General features: G+C 31.7%; 1 protein-coding gene across 3 annotated transcripts; it reads left to right on the top strand.

Annotated features, from left to right (window-relative positions):
* The first annotated feature begins 2350 nt into the window (after positions 1-2350).
* Positions 2351-10150, top strand: LOC124919200 (kinesin-related protein 4). Of its 3 annotated transcripts, XM_047459382.1 has the most exons (5): positions 2353-2659; positions 2834-5110; positions 7033-8142; positions 8278-8963; positions 9372-10150. In XM_047459382.1, exons 2-5 carry the CDS (start codon positions 2837-2839, stop codon positions 9826-9828), a joined length of 4527 nt encoding a protein of 1508 aa, XP_047315338.1. In that variant the 5' UTR covers positions 2353-2659; positions 2834-2836; the 3' UTR covers positions 9829-10150. The 3 variants fall into 3 exon arrangements, with proteins under 3 accessions (XP_047315337.1, XP_047315338.1, XP_047315336.1); XM_047459381.1 differs by having other exon boundaries at positions 2351-2659; positions 7033-8530; positions 8981-10150; XM_047459380.1 differs by having other exon boundaries at positions 7033-8963.
* Positions 10151-11473: the final 1323 nt, after the last annotated feature.

Here is an 11473-nt window from a genome sequence, read left to right as displayed (position 1 = left end):
TTAATCAACCATTTACACAAATAAAATTGCATTATATAAGCTATTATATAGTCTGATTCAACATAACCAACATCATTATCCTTCTTCAAGAAATAAATATTATTGTTATTGATCTGTCAAGCACAAGTTTTACAAAATATTAAAATAAGTCTGGTAAGAGTTGCATAGAGAGAAATATGGAAGAAGAAATAATTAAGAGTTTATGTTTAAAATTCAAAAGAAATTTTATAATATTTTGTTTGCAACTGTAACTACGTGTATATATATATATAAGTCTAGCTGTAAAAAAAATATTGACTGTGTTAATAATGGAGTAAAATCAAATATACAAAGAATTTTATTAAACAAATTATTGTATATTAAGATTGAGTAAAATATTTATTACCCTTAAAAAAATGTATTTATACTTAGGTGAAGTAGTGAAATATAAATATAATTATAGATCTTCTCTATAATGTTTTTTGTTTGGAAATGTGAAAAAGAAGCTGAAACCATAGAAAACAATTTCATATTATTATTATTTTTTAATGAATTAAGAAAAGGGTGGTTGTGAAGTGGTCCTCAAGTATGAACAAATTAAAGTTCTTTCAAAAATATAATAGATGATACTTTTGCCTAATTCCTGCAATTTTTTTTTATGTATATTATATGTGGGTCGGTTTGGTATATTCATATTCAAACAATTTTACTTTTTAATCAAAAAAAAAAACTTTGAATACATGAAAATATTTCATTTAAATAAATGGGTTATTCATATCGTATGACCCAAACGTAATAAAATATATATATATATATATATATATATATATATATATATATATATATATATATATATATATATATATATATATATATATATATATATATATATATAATAAATAAAAATGAATATATTGATTGAAATGAGAATTATGTTTATATATATAATATTTTATTTTTTAAAATTAAAATTTATTATGGAAAGGAAATAACATTTACAGTTATGCTTCCACTTATCATGGATTTATAATTCTTTATCTCCATTACTAAGGTTCCCGACACCTTAATATTTGTTTTTTTTCTTTATTTCTGTAAATTAAAAAAAAAACTAACCTAATAATTTAAATTATTTTTAATAAAATTTGAATTCATGATTTTGTTCTCTTAAAACTTGATTTTAAAGACTTGAGTTATTTTATTGTTCCTTCATTTTTTAACTCATAGAAAATTAATTTATATATATATATATATATATATATATAATTATTTGATAAAAAAAATTATCTTTTAAATTAAATTATGTTTTTTTCTAATAATTTTATATTAAATAAAAAAATAAATTTGAACTCTTAAAAAATTAACATTATCCTACTTTTTCATTTCAATTTAAAGTGTTTTAAATAAAAATTAGACAAAAATTTCAGGCTCTTAAAAATCACTCTTATCACTTAAATTATAATTTTCTTTTATAAAAAATTAACTCTTGTTAAATCAAATAAGAAATTACAAATAAAATATTAATTTGCAAATAATAAAATATAACAAACTTAAAGAAAATCTTCCAACATGACTCTAAGACAAACTAACCTAAGTTTCATATAGGTGATGAAAGAGAACAAATCAAATAATCAATTAATCGGGTGTTAGAAGATCTCTACTTAAAATTTTGAAGAGTAGTGAAATTTGTCTTTGCCCGAGTGTTTGTAAACAACTTCAGAAAAAATTCCTCCAAATAATAATTAACCATTTATAAATGAATAATGATAGAGAGCGATAATTTAGTATCATGATATAAGAATAACATGACAACACGTGATTGGACATGATTGTCAAAATAACGAGAAACTCATATAAATTATTAAAGAATACATATAAAAGAGTTTCTAGATGAAAAATAAATTTCAAAAACTTTTTATCAGAAAAATAAAAATAACTTCAGATCCGATAACACCACCTCATTTACTACAAAGAAAAAGATGAAGACGAACTTGAAAAATGATCACCAACACGATTAAAGAATATAAACATTAGACGACCTAAAAAAAAATTGAAAGTATTATTTGAATTACGAAAATTCGAGACTACAAATCCAATTTGGTTCGTACCAAATAAAATCAATACCAAGTTACCAACTCAAATCTGAGTGATGAAAATAGAAAGAATAACACATTCCGATGTTAGATGAGATTGATGACATTTCAACTTCTCGATTGCTTAAATTTTTGTAATTTATTTTGTAAATGTTGGTATAGATTGTAAATATAAAATGTGTTATTCTTATTATGTAAATAGTTTCAATTTATGTAATAAAAAGAATAAGAAGTCTTCTATTTCAAAGAAAAGAAAAGGAAAGAAGATTCTAGCCAGAACTGTAATAGAATTCATTCATACATGAACGTGTGTATGTGCTTATAGAAAGAGAGAGATAGAGAGAGAAACAGTCTCATTCAGGCTGTGTGATCTTTCTTCTCTCTTCTTTTCATGCCGCCCCACCGTCCTCTACTACTAGGCTGTGTGATTTCTTCAATTCTATATAGGGAGACAAGTATATGAGCATATCGATGATGACGCAGAAAGGAATTCTGAAAAAGTGAAAAAAGAAGATCGGTCTTCTGTTTTCCCCCCTTTCTTTTCTTTTTTCTATTCAATTCTCGAATCTCAATTTGCTGTTTACCAGCTGGTAAGTCATTTCTTCTTTTATGTTTCCAGTTTATACGTTTCTACTGTACACCTGTCTTTAAGGTGCTGAATCTGATCAGTTTGATATATCTTTCATCTAGTGTAGACTACTTGTGATTGATTGATTGATTAGGTTTGAATTTTGATCTAACTTGATTTGGGTTGATTTACACAGAAAATGGGTGTTGAGATGAGGGAGATCGGAGTTAAATTCAAGAAATTCACCATCGTATTGGTCAAATCATGTTATAGATCCGGTCGAGCTCATCCTTTTATTGTGAGTATGGTGATTTTCTTGATTCTCCTGAACAGATCATTCCCTTCTGCGGTTTCATTTCTGGTATCTGCTTCTCCTGTTCTTGTTTGTACTGCTGTTTTGCTTGGGACACTTTTGAGTTATGGCCATCCAAACATACCCGAGATTGAAAAGGAAGAGAAGACAACTACGCAAGAGGCCGTGGCTTTGAAAAGTATTTTTTCAAGAGATACTGTTATTGTTGGAAGAGACGAGAGCTTTATTGTTGAGACGTATAATGGGGAAGAAGCAAGGGGAGATTTTGATAAAGATGATGATGATGGAAATTCAATCCGGATGGTTGAAAATTCTAGGGAAATTCAATCCTACAATATGCCGATTGAAGAGACCAAGAGTGGGAATGAGATGGATGATTTTGAACTTGAAGTCAATGTCAGGAGGGATGGGAATCAATATTCCTTAATTCAAGAGGTGGTTGATGAAGAAGATGAAACTGGAAAGGATATATCAGGATTGGCTGGTATTTCCATTTCTTCTCCATCCTCGTCATGGAGAAAAGCTGAGAATGAGCAGGATGATGATGAAGATGACGATGATGAGGATTCAGATAGTGGATCTGATCATGCTGAGAGTTCCTCTCCAGATGCATCAATGGCAGATATCATTCCCATGCTTGATGAGCTACACCCACTTCTAGATATTGATGCTCCTGAAACTGCTCGTATACATCATGTTGGATCTGATGCTACATCAGAGCAGTCCGATCAGGATTCAGAAAACCTAGAAGAAATGGGAGATGATGAGAATGAGAATGAGAATGAGAATGAGGATGATGATGATGATGATGATGATGATGAGGAGGATGATGATGATGATGATGAGGATGAGGAAGAGGAAGAAGAAGAAGAAACAAAAGGTGGAAAAGAGGGAGAAATGAAGTCAGCAATAACGTGGACCGAAGATGATGAAAAGAATCTCATGGATTTGGGAAGTTCCGAGCTTGAAAGAAACCAACGATTGGAAAATCTAATTGCAAGAAGACGATCGCGAAAAAACATCACAGAGAAAAACATGATAGACCTAGAAAGTGATCTTCCTTTCAGCGTTCCTCCCATATCAACAAAGAGGCAAAATCCATTCGATACACCATTCGATTCCAAGGACGATTTAGGATTGCCTCCAATTCCGGGATCGGCTCCTTCCATTTTACTAACAAGGAATAAAAATCCTTTCGATCTTCCATATGACTCGGGCGAAGAGAAACCCGATCTCTTAGGTGACAACTTTCAACAAGAATTCATGCCATTGACTACAAAGCCAACGGTTTTTCGACGACACGAGAGTTTCAACGTGGGACCCTCTTCCATATTTGCCCCTCCAAGGCAAACGAGGAATGATACTAGATTCAGACCTTATTTTGTACCAGAACAGTTGGTTTCAGAATCAGCAGGCTATTCATCTTCGTTTCAGAGACAGTCGAGTGAACTAAGTGATTCGAAAGTCAGTTCTATTCCTGAAACTGATTCGACATACTCGGCTACTGATCATGAAGAGGACAAGAAACTCTTTGAAGAAGAGGATTTCTTAGAGGAACCTAAGAATTTCGTTGAAGAACCAAATTTGGAATTAAGCCAAGCTGAAAGGGCAGCAAAGGCACTAGGCGTTGAAATAAGACTCGGGGATACTGAAAGCCATCCGGAAGGTGAATTTATGGATAGGCAAATACCAAGCTTATCAACACTATCTGAACTAAGTGAAACAAGATTGAATAATGAAATTCAGCACAAGGATGAGCCTGTTTATGATTTAAGTCCCTCTGCGGTCAACAAAAGTCTTTTATTTTCCTCATTTGCATCCATCCCACCGACAGAAGTGTCTGACCAGAGCCTGCCCTCCGAATTAATGAAAATAATGGTTCCTTTAGAACGTAGTGGATCCAGTTCAAGTAGCCAGGGCATTGAAAGCGATGATGATACTGATGACGGTGGCTTGAAGACAAATGGTGTTGATTTCCAACTTGATCATGATCCCTCCTATGGCAATGATGATGATAACCAAATTGCAGCCAAGGACTCTCCAGTCTACAGTAGCAAACAATTCGAACTTGAACAAAATTGGGTTGTGAACACGGAAATCAAGGAACCATCACTTCTTACTGAAGAATTGGAGTCTTCAGATCATCACCAAGAAACACTGGTAAGCTATACTATCATTGATCATAACTCACAAGCATTTGTCTAAAAGCTTAAACCTGTGGAGTTTTATTTCATTTGTTTTCGTTAAATAATCAAAATTTTGATGGAATTTGTGCTTTACCTCAACTGTGAACTTTCTGCACTATAATTTACATATGTAGCTTATCAAACCCAAGAACCATGGTAATATTTCCAGATTTGATGAAAACAACTCATGCACTGTTACAATTTAATTCTCCTTAATTTTCATGATGGAATTTAAGAAAGATTAGCATACCAAGAGGAAGTTTCTTGGCAATAATTTTAGCTTCATGGCCGCAAGCCACACTAACTAGTTTAATTTAATACTCCTTATTTTCCATGATTATCAAGCAACAGTTACTAGTCTGGAATTGAGAAATTATATTTTATACACTTTCATGGGCCCAATTTTTTCTCCACCTAAGGTTATTTTGGTAATTTGTTGAGATTGTTCATCAAAATATTAATGTTTCTGTTATACCTTGAACTAGAATTAGATATAAATCTTGAAATTACATGAATAAGAGAACTATAATTTGAGAACGAAAAGAAGATAAGAGCTCTTCAACTGAATTAATGGAGGATGATAGAACCCTAACTGCTAGGGAAAATATAATGAGGAAGAAGAGAGAAACTCTAACAAGAGTTTTCAACTAATTTTCATTTATAACTACTCTTAACAACTAATGTTCTATTTATACTATTATATTAATAACTACCACTTATCATAACCGGTTGGCTTCCCAATCGTTAAATTCCACCGTAGTGCATTAACCCTAATACTTTTTCCTCTTGTATCAGAGTCTTCCAGTTAAGAAGTTTTGACATTATTTGGACCATTATATTACTATTTACACTTTTAATGGGTCAATTTTTTTTTATCCATTTAAGGTTATTTTGGTAATTTATTGAGCTTGTTCATGAAATGTCAATTACTTTGGTAATTTATTGAGTTTGTTCATGAAATGTCAATTAGTTTGGTAATTTATTGAGTTTGTTCATGAAATGTCAATGAGTCTTCCATACAAGAAGTCTTGCACTTTATTTGACAACTATATTATTTACACTCTGAGTTTGTTTGATCTTTGGGTTTTTAGGGTTTTTAAGGTTTTTTACCCAAAACTTAAGCATCACTTCACCCATCTAATCACTCTTTTTATCTATTAAAATACCAAAATTATCCTTTATTTAATTATTTAAAAAATTCATCTATCCAATAGAGAGAAAACAAATTAAACTAAGGTTATATTGGTCAATAAATCCCCAAAAACTAGTTTTTTAAATCATTTCATCAAACAGTTTTTTTTTAGGAAAAAACCTGATAAAACCCTTTCGTCAAACAAGCTCTTTATGGGCTAACATTTTATCAGCTTAAGGTTATTTTGGTAATTTGTTGATTACAGTATTTGGACAACTATTTACACTTTTACGGGCTCAATTGTTTTCTCCGTTTAAGGTTATTTTGGTAATTTATTGATCTTGAACATTAAATGCCAATTAGTTTGGTCATTTATTGAGCTTGTCCATGAAATGTTAACGAGTCTTCCATACAAGAAATTTTGCACATTATTTGACAACTATATTATTTAAACTTTTATGTGCTAACTTTTTATCGTCTTAAGATTTTTTTTGGTAATTTGTTGAGCTTGTTCATGAAATGTTAATGAGTCTTCCATACAAGAAGTTTTACACATTATTTGGTAACTATATTATTATTTACGCTTTTATGATCCCAATTTTTGTCCGCTTGTGATTATTTTGGTAATTTGTTGAGCTTGCTCATGAAATATCAAACGAGTCTTCTATACAAGAAGTTTTGCCCATTATTTGGACAACTATATTATTTACACTAGTATAGTTCTTTACTGAAGCATTTATAATTTTTATTTTTGTAATTGACAGGAATTATCTGAGGGTAGCATTTCTCAAAATCTAGATGAATCAGTTAATCATCAGTCTAACAGAGAAATCATTCCAAACACACTCTCCGTTGAATCAAAGCTTCTAGAAACTGGATCATCAAGCCTCTTTGGAGAGGTGGATGATAATATTGAAGATATAGATGAAGAGTTACTGGCCGAACTGGATAGAGTTGGAGATTTCTGTGTAGGAAAGACCAATGATGACATAATCTCTGGCATGCCCGGAATTGAAGCTCAATCTCTTGAAGAAATTGATAAAGCGTTTGCTGAAATCCTCCATGATGAAACTAAGAAATCTGAGCATGATGAAACTGTAACTGAAACTCATGAAGTTACTGGACTAGAAATTAGTCCCCGTTTGATTTATGATACACATGATGTTAATGATCGAGAAAACACGCTTCCAGAGGATACATCAGTTACTGAAAAGAAGCCATTGGATATAGAGTCGAAAACTCTCGAAAAAGCTAATGAAACGAAAATTGACGAGCTGACACTTGTGGAAGCCTCGTCAATTGAAGACATTCAATTGGCTTTAGAAGGTGACGATGTGCAGAAGATTCTCGAACATACTTTAATGGTTCGTGAACCTGTAAAGTCAAGTGTTGATGATGACGAGTTAACACTTGTGGAAGCCTCGTCAATTGAAGACATTAAATTGGCTTTAGTAGGTGACGATGAGCAGAAGATTCTAGAACATACATTAATGGTTCATGAACCTGTAAAGTCAAGTGTTGATGATGAAGGCAGTAAAACAGAAGATGATACAACAGGCATTGTTGAAGAGTTGCATCTTGTGGAAGCCAGGTCTATTGAAGACATAAACTTAGCTGTAGAAAGTATTGGCGAACGGAAGCTTCCGGAAGAAACCTCTGATGCGAAAGAAACTGGCGAAACTGATGCTAGTCAAGTGGTCCATGAGTCACCTCTTGTGGAAGTCAGGTCCATTGAAGACATAAACTTAGCTTTAGAAAGTATTGGCGAACAGAAGCTTCCGGAAGAAACCTCTGATGCGAAAGAAATTGGCGAAACTGATGCTAGTCAAGTGGTCCATGAGTCACCTCTTGTGGAAGCCAGGTCCATTGAAGACATAAACTTAGCTTTAGAAAGTATTGGCGAACAGAAGCTTCCGGAAGAAACCTCTGATGCGAAAGAAACTGGCGAAACTGATGCTAGTCAAGTGGTCCATGAGTCACCACTTGTGGAAGCCAGGTCCATTGAAGACACTGGTTTGGATTTAGAAGGTAATTGTCCGCAGAACCTTCTAGAACATTCGTTAGCAGCTCCAGAGGCTGCAACAGAATGTTATAACAGTGAATCAGATGAGAATTCAAGTCTCAAAGAAGATTTCATAGAAACAGAAGCTGGTGAAATTGGCACAGTTCTGGAAAAGGAGGCAAACCCACTCTTGGAAACGGTTAACGAGTCCCCTCTTGTGGAAACCAGGTCCATTGAAGACATCGGTTTAGCTTTAGAAGGTAATGATCAACAGAACCTTCTAGAACATTCATTAGCAGCTTCATATCCCACACCAGAAAGTAATAGTGGTGAAAAGCAGCTCTCAGATGTGACTTCAAGCCTTAAAGAAGAAACCATAGAAACGAAAGCTAGTGAAATTGAAAAGGAGGCAAACCCACTTATGGAAACCAGGTCAATTGAAGACACTGGTTTAAATTTAGAAGGTAATGATCAACAGAACCTTCTAGAGCATTCATTCGAAGCTCCAGAGCCCACACCAGAAAGTAATAATGGTGAAAACCAACTCTCCGTTGGGAATCCAAGCCTAAACGAAGAAGCCATAAAAACAGAAGCCAGTGAAGCCGGCATAGAAATATTCTACCATGCGGTACAGGAAAAAGAGGCAAACCCACTCTTGGAAGCAGTTAATGAGTCACCTCTTGTGGAAGCCAGGTCCATTGAAGGCGTTGGTAATGGTCAACAGAACCTTCTAGAAGGTGATAATGGTGAAAAACAACTTTCAGATGGGAATCCAAGCTTAAACAAAGAAACCATAGAAACAGAAGCTAGTGAAACAACGGTTTTGGAAAAGGATGAAAATACAATATTGGAAACGGTTAACGAGTCACCTCTTGTGGAAGCCAGGTCCATTGAGGACACCAGTTTAGCTTTAGAAGGTAATGATCAGCCGAACCTTCTAGAACATTCATTAGCAGCTTCAGAGCCCGCACCAGAAGGTAGTAATGGTGAAAAACATTCCTCAGATGTGAATCCAAGCCTAAGTGAAAACCAAGCTGTTCTGGAAAAGGAGGCAAGCTTACTCTTGGAAACAGTTAACGAGTTACCTGTTGTTGAAGCCAGGTCCATTGAAGACATCAGGTTAGCTTTAGAAGGTAATGATGAACTTCGGTTAACAGCTTCAGAACCTGCAACAGAAGGTAATAATGGTGAAAAACAGCCCTCAGATGGGAATGCAAGCCTTAAAGAAGAAACCATAGAAACAAAAGCTATTGAAATCGAAAAGGAGGCAGACCCACTGATTGAAACGGTTAATGAGTCGTCACCTCTTGTGGAAACAACCAGGTCAATTGAAGGCGACATCAATTTAGCTTCTAAAATCTCCAGTGATAGCAATGCTGCTGTTGATTCATCAACTGAATTGAGTAATGAAGATGAGAAAGGGAATGCAAAAACTGATGTAACATCTCATGAATCAGATGATGCTGCAAAATTGGTAAAAAGTAAGGGTAAGAAGGTAAAATCTCATGGATCCAGTTCCAGCTCTAGCTCCAGTTCAAGTTCAAGTGATTCTGATTAGGAGCAAAAACTGAAACTTCTCTTGAAAGAACTCAGATTTTCTGTTTGATTTCCCTTTTAATGTTTTCTCTTGGGTGTGGTATAAAGCGGTTTGTTTTTGTTTTTTGTCTTTGAAAACTTATTAGTTTTTTTGGTTGTGCCTTAATAGTGGATGTAATTTTCATTTTGTCTACAAAAATTTTTGGTTTGATTTGTTCAGGGAGTGTTTTTTCTAGTTAAGCTCCTAATCTTAGGAAGTGAGTTTGAAGAGTGAATTTTCTTGATGTTTTGTACTATATTATTATTTATATGATTTATAAATTGGTATTATTTGGGAAAGTTCATATCTTATGATCTGTCTAATCTTTTTCTCAAGAATATTATTTGAATAATTATGGGTATAGAGAAACCAATACATCAGTACTAGATCATTTTGAAAATTTATGGTATGTTGCTTATATTTATTATATATGATATCAAATTACAATTAAATCTTATGTACAAACATTTTTTAAACTGTTTAATTTTTAATTATACTCTTAATTAATATTGTTATTATTATTATAGATTAACTTATTGTTGTATAAAAGATTAATGTTTATTTTTAGTATTATTATATATATATATATATATATATATATATATATAATATTATTTTAATATAATTAAATATAAATAGTTTTAATATTATTATTTTATTATAAAAAAATTATATTTATAAAAATAAGAGTATTTTTATTACTTATTATCAGCTTTTTTATAATTTTATTAAATTATAAATAATATAATTTATTTTTATTTATTTTGTTAGAATCAATTAATAACTTTAAAAAAAAATTATATTATATATAATTTTTTTTAAAATTATCCGTATATTAAAAATGAAAAATGTCATTTAGTATAACGATAAAGAATTATATGAAAAAATAAATAAAATAAGTTATTAAGTTTGTAAGTTCTCGAAAAGAACGATTAATTCTCCGACCGAACTTTATTAATTTTCCAGAACGGATATAGAAAGTGTCCTAATAACAAAATGATAAACATCGGACGAGTGACGACTACGACTACGGTCATTGAAGGCTCGACGATTTCTTTCCAACTAGATAGTTCACTATAAAATAATTGGGAGGGTAATCCAAATACAAAAGTAAGTAAGTTGTCGATTCAAAATTTTCGTGACATATACGATAACGACTTATCCAAGGCTGTTAAAATCTCAAGTTGACTCTTAAAATCCTACGATTTTATGATTTCATAGAAGGTTAACGAGTCTGATTTTAAGTAACTCTTAAATAGGGAAACTCTTAGAATTATAAATTTAGGATAATAAGATTTTTCGATTTTACGAGTTTATAAATAATTTCGATTTTCGATTCTACACAATTTTATTTTAAAATAAATAAATTTATATTTACAAATTAAAAAATAAAGTTATTATTTATTAAATTAATTAATTTTGTAAGTATAATTTTTTTTATAATGTTATTTATTTATTATTATTATTTAATTAATTTTGTATTAAAATATATAATTTTTTTAAATTGGCTTGGTATAAAATACTTAATTATATATATAATTATTATTTTTTCATATTAAACTTTTGTGATTTCATGTAAACTCTAAATTTTACGAGTTAATAACCAGTTAACGATTTTTACTTAAAC

The sequence above is a fragment of the Impatiens glandulifera genome, chromosome 1 (assembly GCF_907164915.1).
Source record: "Impatiens glandulifera chromosome 1, dImpGla2.1, whole genome shotgun sequence".
Lineage (NCBI taxonomy): Eukaryota > Viridiplantae > Streptophyta > Magnoliopsida > Ericales > Balsaminaceae > Impatiens > Impatiens glandulifera.
Note: the sequence above shows the minus strand (reverse complement) of the source record. Positions and strands in the feature narration are given on the sequence as shown.